Here is an 18,904-nt window from a genome sequence, read left to right on the forward strand (position 1 = left end):
TTGGGAGTCAAATGTGGGGTCGTCCGCAAGAAGAGAAGATAAAGAGTGGTAGGGCGGTGCTGTCATTGGAGGTAAATCATGCGAGCTCGCTGGTAAATCGGGCAATCGACAAGTGAAGAACCGAAATAGGGACCTGACAAACCTCACAGAGAGGAACAAGGCATCTATCCATAAGATACCCATGGGTAAGGCATGTATGACCAATGCGGAGTTGGTAGAGCGCATTCTCCCGAGAACGGCAACGGTGGAAGGGAGATGACCACAAACCTAAAAGTGGTTTAATAGAGCGCAATTTGCTACGGCGTATGCCCGACCACCGTTGTTGCCAACGGCAGCAGAGATGGGCAGAGTTGACTGGAAAATAGTCCCTGTACGGAATACCCCTATAAGAAACCGGGAGATCATGCACCGCTGACTGCGCAGCAGCATCTGCCTGTTCATTGACCTGCACTCCATCGTGATCAAGGACCCAGCAAAAATCGACAACTTTACTCCTGCTATCCACACGGCGCAACCATTGTTAAATACGGAGGACTAATGGATGAGGGGAGTCGAAGTGTTTAATGGCTTGTAAAGCACTGAGGGAATCTGAAATGATCACAAACGTCGAAGGAGACATGTATGTAATACGAAAAAGTGCTATGAGGATGGCATACAACTCCGCAGTATAAAACATTAGCCGAGTCCAACAAGTGGCCTCGGACAACATCAGGGAAAACTGCCGCGAACCCAACTCCGTCAGCAGATTTAGAACCATCTGTATACACAGCAATGACATGAGCATGTGACTGGAAGTGCTCGAGAGAGAGTAGCAGGCACAGGTAAGAAAGCTTAGGCGCACGGTAGTGGGGAGGACAGACATGAATTGTCGGAACTTCCCAAGGGGAAAGGAAAAAGGCAGACGCTAAATACATGTACAAGGGGCAACTGAAGAGAAGATCAGAGCAAGTGAATGCAAAGAGAAAATGGTCGGAGTAGGCAGGGGCGTCGAACAGTGGGTTCCTCCTTATGTCTGAGACTAACCTAAATGTGGAAGGAACACGAAGGCTTTCAACAGGGAATGAACGATAGGTATCTTGGTGATGAATAGGATCTAACTTAGAGTTGCGGGAGAGGCCGCAGAATAGATTTGGTCACCATAACCTAGGTTGGACAAGACTAGGGTGGAATGTAAATAGAGGAGAGTGCGACGATCTGCTCTGCATGAACGGTGTGCGAGAACCTTAAGGAGATTTAGCCAAACATGGCAAGTTGTCTTTAAAGAAGAAATGTGAGGTCTCCACGTAAGCCGGCGATCAAAGAGCAGGGCCAGAAACTTGACTATCACATGCCGGAATACGTGAACCGTGTAAGTACAATGGAGTATCTGGAATAAGCAGATGTCTAGTGAAGGTAATGAATCAGGTTTTTGTACTAGAGAATTTAAAGTCATGAGAAGTGATCCAATGGGAGACAGTCTATCACAACCTGAAGGGAGGCTGCAACTAGTCAACAGTCAGTGCCCGAGTAAGCTATAGCAAAATCATCAACATAAAGTGCAGACCAAATATGCGAAGGAAGAACGGAAGGTAGGTCATTTATAGGTAAGAGAAAAAAAGTAAGAAAGCAGCGATGAAGTTTGGTAGGTTACTGCGGAGGCCTAAGGAGTGGGCTTGATTAAGAATGTTATACCTCCAAGTGGTGCCATAGGCCTTCTCTAGATCAAAGAAAGACAGCTAGGACAGAGTAGTTGTTGGCAAAGGCATTTCGAATATCCGTATCTAAGTGGAGCAAGGAGTCTTTGCGAAAGCCATATTGGCGAGGAGAAAGGCTATTGTATCTCTCTAAGAACCACAGCAGATGTCTATTCACCAATCGTTCCATCACCTTGCAGACCACACTGGTCAGGGCAATGGGACGATAGTGAGAGGTGTCAAGCCCCGAGGAGCTCAGTTTGCGAAACGATAGTACAATAACCGATTTCCATTTTTGAGGGAGAACCGCTCACTCCCAAATAAGAATGAAAAGGCACAAAAGAACGGGAAGGGCCATAGAAAGGCGATGTTGTAGCATAATGATGTGGATATCATCAGGTCCCGTTCCCGACGGCCGGCAAATGGAAAGCGTGGAGTAAAAGGTACGTTATACGGCTCGAATCCACCTGAGAAATCTAAGGGCAATTACTCTCTGGTAGGCTTAGATGCAAGAAACGACGGACAGAGGTGAAGCCCTCAGGAGATACGGACAAGATACTTTCCGATTTCAGTGGCAACTTCTATGGGTTCTGCGATATGAACTCCAGCAACCCACAAAATGGGAGCTGGGGACCGGAGTGTACTTACCACACAATTTCTGCACCTTTTTCCAAATCGCACACATAGGGGAAGACAAGGTAATGGCAGACACGTAGTCTCGCCAACATGTGTGTTTAGTGTCGCAAATGATGCAGCAAGCAACTGCCCTTGCCCACTTAAAATCCAACAGACGCTCCGCGGTATGAGTATATCGATAATGGCCCCACGCAGCACATTTTAAACGCACTGCACTGGCGCATTTAGGAGACCAAGGTACACATTCCTGAGAATGCCTACCTGAGGTTTGGGGGATAGAATGAGTCACCACAGTTAGGACTAAGGTCGAAAATTGGTGTGCCAGTTCATCAATATAGGACGAAGAGGGTTCCTCACAACAGGTGGTAAAATGGGAGAATAAGTTCCAATCTGCTCAAGCAAATAGCCAACAGGGGCTACGAAACGGTCGGCCATGTTGTAGAAGTAAGGAAGATGGGAAAGTGATCATTATCGTGTAAATCTGGAAGAAAAGACAATGCGAAATCAAGTGCAATGGGCGAGGAACAGAAAGATCAATGCAGCAGAGAGACTGAGTGTGAGTCAGAATGGAAAAGGAGTACCCATATTTAAAACATGAAGAGGATGAGAAGCGAGGAGAGTCTCCAGCTGATCACGACGAGAGTCGTAGTGGGACCCTCCCCACAGGTGATGGTGAGCGTTAAAATCACTGAACAACAATATGGGCGGCGGTAGAGACGAAATTAAAAACGCTATATCAGAGATACAGAATGCATGGGAGGGAGAAAGATAGAGGGAGCAAACTCTAAACCATCGCTGTAAATAAATATGTGCTGCAGTATAATGCAGCGGGGAATGAACAAATATCAATGCTCGCAAGAAGCACGCTTTCATTAAATGATTCGTCAGGTAAAGGATCTGAAGAAAGTAACAGCAAATAGCCCGAAAAGGGGCAAATGACAACAGAACGAATGTTGGGCTCTTGCAACCCAACATATACTGGGGACAACTGGGAGAGCAACACTTGGAGTTCTCCTCGATTTCCCCAAAGGCCATGAATATTCTATTGTAAAAAAAGACATTATGCACGGAAATAAAAAGGGCAACAATAAGATCAGTAAAGTTAACATGTGGGGGCAACGGTAAGCATGTAAGCAAGGAAGAATTAGAATATTGCAGAAGAATAGATTGTTGCGAGGGTTGTGAAATAGAAGGAGTAGGAGATGGCAGGTTGGTGTCCATCGGGGGTGTCGTCTCCGCAGTATAGCTGGAGATAGCGTCTAACGTCTCTGTTGTTAAGGAAGCCGATGATGCCATGATGTTAGAGACAGGTGAGGCATTACCAGTAAACATTGGAGTAACTATGGAGGAAACCAAAGAGGTCTTGGGGGGGGCTGGGGAGTATGAACCTGGAGAGATGTATGGGCTGGGGTAGAAGAGTCCTGTACTGTAACAGGAGAGGAAGATGAGAGGGTGGAAACAGGGGAAGAGGGGACTACACAAGGGGGGTAAACCTCCAGCTTCGTTTGAGAGCTGGATAGGGGGTGAGAACTAGGCTCCGAGGTAGAAGATAGATTCTGTGCAGGTGATGGATGCAAAGAAAGTGTAGGTCTGCGAGGTCTCGTAGACTGAAAAGCAAGCGAGCAAGATAAAGTATAAGTAGGAAGTGGTACAGAGGTAGGAGTGTCAGAGGATAAAACTGCAAAAAAATTAGAAACTGGGGTGACCCCGGAAGACACGGACGCAGAGGGATTGGGAGGCGGGACACAAGGACGTTTTCCATGAAGGCAGAGCTGAGACAGTCATAGTGTAAAGCCCTCATGCTCTTTAAGATAACGGATCTCTCGTTCATTACGATAGACTTGGCAATGGCATGAAAAGGAAGGATGAGGTTCCTTGCAATTAGAACAAGAGAGGAGAAGACTACAAGAAGTTGGAATGATCTGCTGCACCGCAGACTGGGCATTCCACCGTAGATCTGCAATGTTTAGTGGGGTGCCCAAAATACCAGCAATTACGACACTGTTGGGGAGTGGAAACTACTTGACAGACTTTTAGGCAATACCCCGCAATGTAGACAGAGGACAGAAGTACACGGCAGTCGAAGGTTAAACAAGTGATGTCACTAAGAAAGCACCTTCGCTCACGAGTGGGTAAGATGTATGTATCTACTTTCACTCTGTGCAATGGTACATGGTAAGACCACAGTACCACTGCAAGAATTAATAGTAGTGTGCTTACGAACGGTGACTGCTACGTTATCTATGCAAGTGATGCAGGAGAGAGCATGAGCTTGCTCTGAATTCTGTACTGTTACGACATGCGCACTGCTTCAAAGAGCATGGAAGGATATATTCTGGCCAACTTGCCATAAAAGAGTTACCCATTCCATGATCAGATAATCAGCCTGAGACGTTTGTAAAGAAAGGAATTTTGTCTATTGCGTACTCGTTAGCCCGGTATACAAAGGTAGTGTCGCGTAGGTCGTTTTTGAGTGAGCATTGATAAACTGTCATCAGTAGGTTGTCTTGGACGTTTAGGAGTTGAACCGCAGGCGGTCTGACTTGAGGGAGGCGGGCAATCCGAAAACTGCCGCACAATATTCGGGGGAGCTGGACGCATTGTGAAAGGCATGCTAGAAGTAGTGGCATGAACAGAAATGGGTAATGCCACAGCACCTGAAGCAGGTGACGATGTGCCACTGGTAGAAGGTACAGAGGTATGAGAAGAGTCGAGAGAATGGGCCGATAACAAAGCCGGGTCAGAACAGGGTGTGGGAGCAGAAAGGGGTCAGGGAGGAGGAAGGGTTTCACTGGGCAAAGACTCCATAATAAAGGTGCTTCTGTGATATCTCCTTTCTTGTTATTTTAAGAAAGAAAGAAGGAAAGAAAAAAAGAGGGACAGCAGAGGAACAGTCTTTATGAGGCATGGAAGGGCCGAAAACTCCCATCCCCCCTATCCGAGAGGGCCTCGAGCCCACCGATGGTGAAGATGCAGCATGGAACCCGTGCCAGTAAACCAGCTCTCCGGGATAGCAGCCTCACATCTACCGAGCTACCTTGGCGGACAAAAGAAAGGGCGGTCGGAAACCCGCCACAAAGCATACTTCCTTCGGCCGCCACCTTCCAGAACCAACAGGCAGCTTCCGGAGATACACCCATTATCCAAAGGGCACCCCGCCCACTTCCCAGAAATCTGGGAAGGTAGCAGGGCACCTTCAGACAATTCAGATTCCACAGCAAACCACACCACCCCCGAAGGACCTCACGGAGTGGGATGAACCCCGGTACACCACAGGGGAGGACCCCAGAGGCTACAAACAGGATGGGAAACAAGGAGAGGGTGGGGAGAGGGGAGGAAAGGGGGAAAATTGGAGGGATGGGGAGGATGGGATAGGGAAGGGAGGAGTGGGGGGGGCGGGTAATTAGGTTCGGTCGGAGGAAGAAGACCAAAAGGTACAGTTCCTCAGACTGATAGCCTCTTTACTGCTACAAGGAGCCCCCCTTAAAGGGTATATGACTGGTAAACTTGCTTCTTAAAACCATTTAAAAGCACTTAATGTGGGATGTTAGGGGAATCGGTCTGTAGCTTTTTTTTTTTTTACCATTAATACCGTCTTAGTGGAGTGGGACAATATCAATGGTTTTTAACTACTGTGGGATGTATCCAGTGTCTAGGCTTCTCCAATAAATATTTAAGGCACATGATAAGAGCTTCTTGCAATTCTTGATGAATATTGAGTTAACATAAGAACATAAGAACATAAGAATGTAGGAACACTGCAGAAGGCCTACTGGCCCATACGAGGCAGGTCCTTATCAAAACGACATCTACCTAAAGCTACTCAAGAAATAACTCCCGTACCCCTTGACACCAATCAAACCCAGCCCCTCCCACTCATATATTTGTCCAGTCTCTTCTTAAAGCTACCCAAGGTCCTAACCTCTATCACCCCACTGGGAAGACTGTTCCACGCATCTACAACTCTGTTAGAAAACCAGTACTTACCTATGTCCTTTCTAAATCTAAATTTATCCAACTGGACCTGGGACGGAGTGCATGGGCATGCAATCATTGGTTTCTTCGAAGTCAAGTTGGGTTAGAATTATATAAGAAATTAGGGCGATGTTTGCAGCATTTTGTCTTACACAAGTTGTGGTTGTTGTCCTGTTCTAGTTCAGTAGTCTAAGTTACTGGCCATATATGTTTCCTTCCCATTAGCCACATATATAATATCCTGTCATTCATTTTCGCTCAGTGTCAAAATTTAAACAAATACATTTTATGAAAATTACTTGTATCTTCCTTTAATATTGTTCAGAACTCCTTCCTATAGTAACACTAATGGTACTTACCACTCTTTAAACATCTATTAACACTTTAGAAAATGCTATTATGTAGCTGGAAAATAATAGTACATGCTCATTATTATTATTATTATTATTATAATCAAGGGGGAAGCGCTAAACCCGGAGGATTATACAGCGCCTAGGGGGGGATGTGGAAGGCATTCAGGCTTAATTCGGGGAACTGGAGCACAGATCTAATTCCCTAAATCAAGAGCCCCTCACCAACATCAAGGAACCTTCCTTGAGGGGAGCACATGCTCAGCTCACACTAGGGTTTGCTCCCCGGCACGGGTGAAACGTCGAATATGATTGTTTAGACCAGCTGCCCCTGTTCACCCAACATTAAGTAGGCACTTGGAAGTTAATTGACTGTTGTGTGTAGAATCCTGGGGAACGGGGGGGGGGATGGCAGAATAAAGGTCCAACAATGGAGGCATGACATTCACTCAAGACTGACGGACTTTACTGGGTTATCTTGGGTTGCTAGCCCTCAGGTTAAAAATCCGAATAAAATCTTAATATACTGGGAAAAGAAGACTACAAACAGCTACAAATATGCATAGTACATAGTAAGACTTTTTTTTTAGACGTCCTTCGTTCACAGCTGACCTTTATTAAGACTTGATAAAGATCATTCTTGAACAAAATATAGTCTAAAATTTTATGTTCTAATTTATCACCGATTCTGGCACTAAACACCAAAGGCAACGTCTAATTCCTCACTAACACTACTACCAAGCATTAATATTTTGCTAACCTCTCACTCTCTCCAAGGAGAGGCGTATGAATTGTAAAGGACCCGCCTAGTATGGGCCAACAGGCCTGCTGCAGTGTTCCTCCTTTCTTATGCCCTGGAGCGGACTTATGACTCCTGATCCAGCGAACTGCAGTTATTCTCTTATTTAGATCAAGCCTGATTACTTCCAGTTTCTTGACTTTTAAAAGAGCTTCTCCATGAATATCATAACGACACCAGTTAATTCTTTACATGATGTAATATTAACTAGTCATCAATTGCTTTGTTCCTGATCAAATACCACTTTTAAAACACCTGACAATCTGATTCTTTGTCGTCGAGCTAGGCAATGTAGCGTTCCCCTCTACTAAGACTTGCATGAAGCCAAAGTATATTATATAAAACCTTGTTTATCTTTGTCTCATCCTTGAAACAGTGTTGAACACTGTTTCAAGGATGAGAATACTGCTCTAGCTCCTTACTAGCACCACCCAAGTCCCTCTATCACAATCTACAGCTCTTACCACCGTCCACTACCCATCTATTACAGTATGCAAATATTCGTATTCCATCTACCACCCCCCTAAAACCGGCAACTAACCCCCCTAATACCGTCTATCACCCCTCTACGAAATCGTCTATTGCCCTATAACATTGCCACGTGTCTAACTCCCTTCTAACACCATTTACCGTCCTTATAAAACCGTCTAACACCTATATTACTTCTACTATCTCCATTACACTGCCTCCTATATTATACCGTCCATCACCCCTCTAACACTTGCTAACACAATCTAGCACCTCTATAACAGTCTACCAAAACTGACATCATATATTACCCTAATAGCATTACAACTACCATGTTTCTACTTCCGTCTAGCTCCCGTCTAATACCTACAAGCCCTCCTCATCCCATACTCTTCTAACACCGTTTAGCACTGTAACACTCCTCTAACGCCCGTGTACCTTCCCTCTACCTCCGTTCTAATAAGCACCGGTCTAACGCCATCCACCTCCCATCTTACACTGCCCGTCTAACAGTATCTACCTTTCCTCCGGCAGTGTGTGACCATCCCCGGGTTGGGGTTCCGGCGAGGGAGCTACAAATGTGAGTGTCGGATGGGGTTCTACTTCCCGGACACTAACTCTCTCAACAAGTACTACAATGGCTCTATCATCGAGGAGGAATACGAGAAGAAAATCATGGTAAGTACAATGTACTTTATTTTCACCATTATACGGCTGGTATGCAATACCGCCAAGTTGACGAACAAGATTCCAGTGCAAGAACTGGGTATCTCTAGTTCGAATTTGAGAAGGATTTTCTTATTATGGGTCGATAGCCCACCTGCGGTCTTCTCTTCATTTTTGTGTTCCTATTACAATGGCCTTCGCCAGAATATAATCTCTCAATTTAAATGAAAGAGTCAATAGTGGGCGAAACGTCTCCAGAATAAGGATATCCAGGTGTTGCAAGTGTTTCGCTCTTTTACTTTTTACGTGAAACGCTAAACCCATGCGATGTACATTATACTTTTCTACTGTTAGGCTACATTAGGTATTTTAATAAATGGTTTAGAGAAACTGACGTGATGATGAATAAGACTTTTGTGCAACACTTGGGAACCCATATTCTGCGCTACCAACCGTGGCTCTGTTGACACCGCACTCAAGTCACTCAATGACTGTCCGTGGTTTAATTAATCCCCGGTACGGGTGGAAACGTTGGGCATGTTTCCTTACACCTGCTGTCCCTCTTCACCTAGAAGTAAGTACCTGGGTGTTAGTCAACTGTTGTGGGTGGCATCCTGGGGGTGTGGTAGTATATCTTAGATAGGGCTGGACTTTAAATGAGCTGAGGTAGGATAACAGCTTTTAGCCTCTAAAACTGATGTGTAAAAAAAAAAAAAGTCTTTTTCACTTATTCATTATAGTAGGGATGTCAAAAAGGGAGAGGGGGGAGGGTAAAGGGCTGAGATAAGATAGTGCAGCTGATAAACAAGGCTCTAGGAAGACAGGAAAGAAGAGGAGGAAATAGGAAGGAGGAAGAGGAGCGAATTTTGATTCTTCAGCCTTCAAGCGTAGTACAGTGAGAGTATTATTTTGTTTTCAAACAATATCCTTCAGAAATCCTGAGGGATATTGAAGAATTCAGGTATCCTGAAGGATATTGAGTAATTCAGGCATCCTGGAGGATAATGAATATAGGTATCCTGCAGGATATTGAATTCGGGTATCCTGCAGGATACTGAAGAGCTCGGGTATCCTGAAGGATATCTGAAGGATGTTTGCATGAGGGTCATTACACCCCCATGCAAACGTCTTTTTTGTCTTCTACCTTGAAATATTCTATTCTGATGATGCCTTTCTTTAGGACATTGGTCACAGGGATGTAATATTCAATATCGCCTTCATCTTTCCCTCCAGATGACTCAAGAAATCGTAATGACACGATTGCAAACAAACCATACCCCCGGCCGGGATTGAACCCGCGGTCATAGAGTCTCAAAACTCCAGCCCGTCGCTAGAGTTCGTCACGGCCACGCTAGCTGGAGATTCGTCTGTAAAAACTTGCATTTGTGGTCACAGAGGTGCCTGTGCTAACCTTCCTATGGTGTAGAAATATACCTAGTTGGATGAATCTTATTGTGGCTAGCTGGTCTAGTGGCTAACGCGACGGGCTGGAGTTTTGAGAGACTATGACCGCGGGTTCAATCCCGGCCGGGGGTATGGTTTCCCTCCAGATGTCAGTAGATTCGTTGTATTATTGATAAGCCTTGACAGGCTTACAGTACTTTCTCCAAAGTAACCTTCAGTATCTTTCCTTAGTTGGTTAGATTTTTTCATTGCTTTCACACTCATATTTAATGCTTTCTAAAAGCATTGTGGGTACATTAAATTTTTAATACGCATTAAGTATACGTTGAGTAGAACTGGAATACGTCCTAGGTATATACTGAATGGATCTTTATTACACCTTAGACACATATTCAATATATCAATATGTTGTGAGAACGTCTTTCATACACAACCCGGGTGGATCTTATGAGTCCACACCTTTAAAACTCCCGGCGTGCTGACACTGAAATGTGTATCTGCTGATTTTGTAAATATTTCCTGATTTTGTTACATCTACTCGATTGTGGATGTTATTTTCGCCGATTCCTTACGACATTTTCTGACTTTGTACAGCAATTTCTAATTCTGTAAACATTGTTTCTGCAAGATATTTATTGATCCACAAGACATTTGATGAATTGTTAGGATATTCGCCGATTGTAAATATACTTACTAATTTGTAATAATATTTTTGTTGATTCACGCTAACTGGTTTGGTACTGGAAGTAACCAGGTGGGAACCTGGCTACACTGTTCAGACTGATGACAAGGCTTGCACCGGTGAAGACAGTGACAAAAAGACACAGCTGGTAACAGTGGGCTTTCTCAAGTATATGAAGTACTTGGAAAGTTCAATGTGGGATGAAATTTTGTAAAAATAAGTTTTCACTGCAGTCGTCGTGGTGCTGTGGCCTGAGCAGGTTGTTACTAACACGAATACATGAGAGACAGACACACACACACACACACATACACACACACACACACACACACACACACACACACACACACACACACATGCCACTCTCACCATACACACACACTCACACTCTCACACACACGTACAACAGGCCTAGTGTCTAATCGACATGTGCCTAGGACAAAATGGTAACTAACACACACAAACAGGTGTCAGAGTGGGATTCCACAAAGGTCAGTCCTAGGACCGGTGCTGCTTCTGATATTTGTGAACGATATGATGGAAGGAATAGATTCCGAAGTGTCCCTGTTTGCAGTTGATGTGAAGTTGATGGAAGAATCCAATCGGACGAAGATCAGGCAGAACTACAAAGGGATCTAGACAGGCTGCAGGCCTGGTCCACCAACTGACTCCGGGGATTCAACCCCACCAAGTGCAAAGTCATGAAGATTGGGGAAGGGCAAAGAAGACCACACACGGAGTACAGTCTAGGGGGCCAAAGACTAAAAACCTCACTTAAGGAAAAACTTAAGGAAAAGGGTCTTAGGGTGAGTATAACACCGGGCACTCTCCTGAGGCGCACATCAACCAATTAACTGCAGCATACGGGTGCCTAGCAAACATAACAGCATTCCGACATCTTAAGAAGGAATCGTTCATGACTCTGTACCTTGTGTACGTTAGGTCCATTTTGGAGTATGCAGCACTAGTTGGAACCCACACCTAGCCAAGCACGTAAGGAAACTAGAGAAAGTGCAAAGGTTTGCAGTAAGACTAGCCCCATATCTAAGGGGTATATCCTGCTAAGAGAGGTTAAGGGAAATCGACCTGACGACACTGGAGGACAGGAGAGATATGATAACATACAAAATACTTAGAGGAAATGACAAGGTGGTCAGAGGCAGGATGTTCCAGAGATGGGACACAGCAACAAGGGGTCACAGTTGGAAGTTGAAGACTCAGATGAATCACATGGATGTTAGGAAGTATTTCTTCAGTCACAGAGTTGTCAGGAAGTGGAATAATCTGATAAGTGATGTAGTGGAGGCAGGATCTATACATAGCTTTAAGAAGAGATATGCTAAAGCTCATGGAGCGGGAAGAGTGACCTAGTAGCGACCAGTGAAGAGGCGGGGCCAGGAGCTATGACTTGACCCCTGCAACCACAACTAGGTGAGTGCACGAGTTACGGGGAGGGGACTGTGTGAAACTCTGCGCACTGTGGTTTGAAGCCACCGGGAAAAAACACATCTAGAAAATTATGATTTAAAAACAACTCCTTTTGACACAGCAGCTGACCTCATAAAGTGACATCAGAGATCATTCCTCTGTCTTTAAAGATTTTCCCCAGTATCCTCTGATAGTCGGGGCCAGGAGCTGAGTCTCAACCCATGCAACCACAATTAGGTGAGTACTTGTTTTAAAGGTTTCCCGGGGTTGATTGGAAACGCACTCAACTCACACACTGAGTGCGTGGTTCGATCCTCGGCATGGGTAGAAACGTTAGGCATGGTTTCCTTACACCTTCTGCCCCTGTTCACTTATCAGTGAGTAGGTACCTGGATGTTAGTCGACTGGTGTGGGTTGCATCCGGGGGGGGGTAGTAATGCGCTGATATGAGTAAAAAAAATTTTGGGGGGGCAAAGATGCAGATATAAATGTTGCTTCCACTAGACAAATTATGCAAGAACCATACATGAACCATTGCAGGTCGATCGAGGAGTGCATCAATCTAAGCATCTGCATACACTGACTCATCTAGGCTTTTGTGATCACGGAACGGGTGGGGTTTGATACCATGACAAGTCATAAACCCGTATCTCGTTACCCATATTTCGTATCAGGGGAAGGTTACTCATATCTCCTATCAGGGGAAGCTTAACCATATCTCGTAACAGGGGAAGGTTACCCATATAACGTGTCACCTCGCCACATACATTTCATGAAAAAGCATCAAACTTGTCTTAGAAGAGATTCCCGAAATGATTTCTTCTCTGTATCTTTTCCAGCGTAAAGAGAATGTCCAATATGTAATATTGAAACTAAGACTTCGTTGCATAATCGACACACATTTACGTAACAGTAATAGAGACCCTTGCAAGGAGACGTCAAGACCTGGTTGCAAGTCCGCCGGTGAAATACGTTTTGTCAACAGATTTAGTCAGTCGAGTTGGTTGACTTTATTTTACGTGCTGAGAGTATACATTTACGGTGTGTGTGTTACTGTTATATATGTTAATATTTTGAGGGAAAGATAAGTCGGGGAGAGAGAGAGAGAGAGAGAGAGAGAGAGAGAGAGAGAGAGAGAGAGAGACAGAGAGAGAGAGACAGAGACAGAGAGACAGACAGAGAGACAGACAGAGACAGAGACACAGACAGACAGACAGACAGACAGACACACACACACACACACACACACACACACACACACACACACACACACACACACACACACACACACACACACATTTTGAGAATCTTGAACGAGTTAATGAATGTTCTGGGAATTCTGACTCAGAACTAGGAAAGTTTAAAGTGCTTGGAGTAAATGACAATGTGGGACCTATAACTGAGTCATGTTTAGATAATGGTTTGTTAATGAACATAAAGGCTTCAAGAAGCACAACATGAATATGTTGACGCGAATGATGAAATCTGCAATAACAGCAGTCTGCTGGAATGTGTGTGAGTGTATACAAGAGAGGACGACGTTCAAGTGTATGAACTATATTTGTAAAGTTACTGGGAAGGAGGAATGAAAATGAGAACGGTGAGAGGGGTAAAATCTAAGTTTATATGAAATAATACACAATCACGTGTTATTGAGAGATATGTGAAGATGTTGTAATGAAAGTTGGGTAGACCGAGAGAAAAATGCAGGTGTGTTAATTTATGAATGGTTTGCAGAGGCTCGTGGTACAGGTGCAACAGGAAAGTATGTGGGAGAAATTTGTGGTGTAAGAGGAAGAAATGTGTAGCAACGACTTGTGGTGGAGGCTAGATGTATGAGTAAGAGAAACTTGTATATAATACAGTTGCAAGAGGAAAAAGTGTAGCAGAGACTTGTGGTACATGTGTAGGAGGCAGGTGTGTGTGGCAGAGACTTGTGGTGCATGTGTAGGAGGCAGGTGTGTGTGGCAGAGACTTGTGGTGCATGTGTAGGAGGCAGGTGTGTGTGGCAGAGACTTGTGGTACATGTGTAGGAGGCAGGTGCGTGTGGCAGAGACTTGTGGTACATGTGTAGGAGGCAGGTGTGTGTGGCAGAGAGTTGTGGTGCATGTGTAGGAGGCAGGTGTGTGTGGCAGAGACTTGTGGTACATGTGTAGGAGGCAGGTGTGTGTGGCAGAGACTTGTGGTACATGTGTAGGAAGCAAGTGTGTGTGTGTGTGTGTGTGTGTGTGTGTGTGTGTGTGTGTGTGTGTGTGTGTGTGTGTGTGTGTGTGGGGCATAGACTTGTGGTACATGTGTAGGAGGCAAGTGTATGTGGCAGAGACTTGTGGTACATGTGTAGGAGGCAGGTGTGTGTGGCAGAGACTTGTGGTACATGTGTAGGAGGCAAGTGTATGTGGCAGAGACTTGTGGTACATGTGTAGGAGGCAAGTGTGTGTGGCAGAGACTTGTGGTACATGTGTAGGAGGCAAGTGTGTGTGGCAGAGATTTGTGGCAGAGACTTGGTGTAGGAAGATACAATACATCGGAGAGAATAAAAGATTACAAAATAAGAACACGTAAGAGAATACAGGAAACATTTCCATCAAATATTGCCAAGAAATAAAGTTTTGGAGAGAGGGAGAGGGATTTGTTTATTTACTTACTTATTTAAGAGACACCGAAGGTTGCAAGCGTATTTATTTATTAAGATTAAAAGTGTTGGTGGTGTTGGATAATAAGGTAGAGGTTTTGAAGAGGTGGAGAGAGAGACGAGATATTTCCGGAGTGTAGAGCTGATAGTACCTATGTAGGGAGTGAGTGAAGTAGCAGATAGGCTAAGAATGACAAACGTAGCAATGATGGCTACATTAAGACTGAATTGCTGAAAACAGGTTAAAACAATTGGAATTGTTGATGTTTTTGCTCATTGCGTCTGTGGAACAATGAAGGATGCGCAAGGATTAGGAGAGTTCATGTATAATTTGTTTGTGCTCAAGAAAAAGGAAAATTAGAGTAAGAATCCCCCCCCCCCCAAAAAAAAAAAAAAAAAAAAAAAAAATCTGTTAAGAATACCAAGTCAAGTGCTTAACAGAGCTGTGATTGGCAGTGACAGATAAAACATAGAAATGCCAGTGAACAGTTTATTTAGAAAGAAATGTGTGGATGTGTGTGCCTTGAAAAATACAAAGAACTAAAACTTAAGAAACGAGGGTTGTTGCATTTATAGATTTATAAGGCATGACAGATATGGCTAGCAAGTTTATAGGAAATAGATACAACGGCAGGAAGTGCAGTACAGTCTTGGTGAAGTAGTTTCCATGCAAGTAAAGCACTGGGTAAGATAAGTATAACAGCAAAAAGGAACAGCAGAATATTATATTTTGCTCTGTAAATGCAACGTTACACAACGTTACGACGACGTTTCGGTCCGACTTGGACCATTGACTTTGTCAATGGTCCAAGTCGGACCGAAACGTCGTCGTAAGTTTCTCTCTTTTATGTGCGGGTTATTTGTGTATCGTTCCAGTCACGGTATTGTGCCTTTTTGTTATTTATTTATAAATGCAACGTGTTATAGTGTAGAGGATAACGCATGGTGCATCAAAATTGCATGTTACATTGTTTCGTATAATATAACGTATGTTATATTATACCGTGACTAGAACAATACACAAATAACCCATACATAGAAGAGTTGAGCTTACGACGACCTTACGGTCCGACTTGGACCATTTACAAAGTCGCACTAACTGAAAGGAGAGAAAAAGGGAGTATATATACGCTGGCCAATGTATACTCCCTCCTCTCCTTTCTGTTAGTGAAACTTTGTAAATGGTCCAAGTCGGACTGAAACGTTGTCGTAAGCTCCTCTCTCCTATGTGTGGGTTATTTGTGTATAACGTATATTATAACGTATAAGAGGATGTATATGTTTTGACACGTTATAAAGTTTAACATAGCTTATACGTTTTAATGTACCATATGCTTTAATGCATTATATGTCCATATGTTGGTATATTGTATAACAAAATGTGGGAGATATAAAGAAGGTAGCGTCCTGGCTAGGCTGTCTTAGCCATCTTCGAAAGTATTTATCGTCAACACTTCGAGTGTCCGGAGTTGTAGGAAAGTGGACACGAATACATACACTTAGGACAGGGTTACTGAAGATGTTTCGGTCCTATGCACTTGATCACTTCAAAGTGACTAAGGATCCACGGCCACAACGTTTTAATTAAAGATGTCCAATAAGAATAAATTCACGTTCAGTTCCTTCAGTTGCCGGCCGGCAGTCATTTGTTTCCCTCTTACATCTAGCGAGATGGTCGACAAAATTTTCTTCTCTTATCATTTCATTGTGTTGTCAATGTTTTTCTCTTATTACGTAGGAGGAGAAGTGTAGATGTGCAGATGCGATAAATACGAAGGGCTTCATAAACAAAAAGAAGTGACCTGTTTAAGGAAGATATGTTTACTATAATACAATAACACAAGAACGAAGAAACACTGCAGCAGACCTACTGGCTAAGGCAGGTAAAACTCGCCATCCCTTGTACCCGTCCAACCTAATTTTAAATATGTCCTACGGTCTCTCTTTGAAGACACTCCATGGAAGTTTCTTCCATCCATCTTCTGCACTGTTACTATACCAATATTTATATATTTTTCAAATCTATACTTTAGAGAACTGAATTTGGAGCCTTTACCTCTCCTTCCGTTAAATAATGACCTCACAAAAGTTTAACGCGCTGTATGTGAATGGAAGGATATTCCTTGCGCCTCTTGTACCTCTTCTTTTAAAATAATAATATCATCAAAAAGCGCTAAATCTACAAGGGTTATACAGCTTTTAAAATAGAAATTATATAGACACGGAAATACGGACAATTATAATCCGGAAACCACAAATAATCTCACTAAGATAATCACAGAGAACCAGTCATAGATTATCAAACATAAGTATTCGTGAATAATCAAAAGAATGGACAGGGACTCTAACTGTGGTTCTGACAGGTAGCAGGTTCAACACTGAGCTATGAGGATTACAATAGGAAGGTTACACAGACAGGTGTAATGGTTATATGGCTTTGAGGGGCATGAGAACAGATGTACTATGAAAACTTCTGGGGTTGTGGGAGCAGACAGTTGGGTCACAATTAATGATTTCTAATTCAGAAGTGTCACAGCAATGCTGTCTGTGAAACATCCCTAGTTTGACCCACGTAGTTCAGTGGTACAGAGTTGAACCTGTTACCTGCCAGGGTCACGGTTCGAGTTCCCGTCCCTTCTGTATATTCAGTGACAGTCGCTCATTGCGACTTTCGCTAACTGCGACTTTCGCTCACTGCGACTTTCGCTCACTGCGACGTTTCATTCCAACTTGGACCATTTACGAAGTCACACTAACATAAGAGTTAGGTTAATAAGGTTTGTTAGGAAACAAGACAAGTATTTCCTAGTTGGGTCTTAGTCATATAATGACCCACAAAAGACTATGGGAGCCGGTATATATACCCTAAGAGGACAGAGTCGGGACCTAGAGAGGAGGAAAAAGAACTGGTGGTAGTAGTAGTACTTCTAATGTGACATTTTATTGTGGCAACGTTTCGCTCTCCAGGAGCTTTGTCAAACCGTTACGGCTTGACAAAGCTCCTAGAGAGCGAAACGTTGCCCCAATAAAATGTCACATTAGTTGCACTTGTGTCCTTTTACTTTACATATTATCGGTAATTCTACCAACTATTACAGTAGTACATCTACCAACCTTACTACTACTATTCTCTCCTCTCTTGTTTCTGTCCGTCCCCCCTCGTCAATTTATTCTGTCAAAGTCACACAAAGTCGGACCGAAACATCGTCGTAGGCTTCACTCTTCAATGTGCGGGTTATTTGTATAGTATCCCAAAGTAATCACGCGAAAGTATTCACATAAAGGTAATCACGTATAGATAATCAAACATAGATAATCATAATCACGCAAAGGTAACTCCACACAGAGGTAATTACACTAAATCACTCACAGTTTTTAACTGCATAATATTAACAGCCAAAAAATATTTGTTTTAATTCTTAAGTAGTACTCTGTTTCTCTTATATGAATAATTCACCAGTGTGTTTATTTTGCCTTCTCAACAGGTCCTTCTCACTTGCCTCTTCACATTTCTCACCATCGATATATTAAACAAATTATTAAACACTTGTATTCTCTATATTCTCTCTTCAGTAATCTTTCACAATTTATGCTATTCTAGATCTCTCTCTCTCTCTCTTTCCTATATATCGTTGCAGAGGTCGAGTCTCGGCTCCTGGTCCCTCCTCTTAGTTGGCCGCTAATGGGTTCACACACTTGTTTTTGATAGCTTTGAGAAGAGGTACGATAAGGCTATGTATAGATCTTATCTCTACTATTCCACTGTCCAGGTCGTTCTGTTTCCTAACTACTCTGTGACTGCAGGAATACTTCCATGCTTCCCTTTCGACTCTTCATTGTAATCTACTTCAGCTGAGCCCGCGTATTCCTGTATCTTGTCTCTCGAATAATATATCTGTCCACGCTATCACTTCCTCTCGCAACTGGGATAACCCGTATGTGAGAGTAACCCTACTGCTCCTTGTGGGCCAGTCGGAGTACTGCCCGTTGTGGGATAGTCGAGCTAGTGACCATTGTGGCATAGTCAAGCTAGTGACCATTGTGGCATAGTCGAGTTAGTGACCATTGTGGCATAGTTGAGCTAGTGACCATTGTGGCATAGTTGAGCTAGTGACCATTGTGGCATAGTTGAGCTAGTGACCATTGTGGCATAGTTGAGCTAGTGACCATTGTGGCATAGTTGAGCTAGTG

The 18,904-nt window shown here is 43.6% G+C and overlaps 1 protein-coding gene across 1 annotated transcript in view; it reads left to right on the forward strand.

Moving 5' to 3' along the window:
* Nucleotides 1-18,904, forward strand: part of LOC128694596 (metabotropic glutamate receptor-like protein P) — a 903,975-nt gene that overhangs the window by 671,140 nt on the left and 213,931 nt on the right. The window contains exon 6 of the mRNA XM_070095631.1: nt 8,436-8,579. Coding sequence (XP_069951732.1) covers nt 8,436-8,579 — 144 coding nt within the window. The remainder of the gene's footprint in view (nt 1-8,435; nt 8,580-18,904) is intronic.

Source organism: Cherax quadricarinatus, chromosome 51 (genome assembly GCF_038502225.1).
Source record: "Cherax quadricarinatus isolate ZL_2023a chromosome 51, ASM3850222v1, whole genome shotgun sequence".
Taxonomy (NCBI): Eukaryota; Metazoa; Arthropoda; class Malacostraca; order Decapoda; family Parastacidae; genus Cherax; species Cherax quadricarinatus.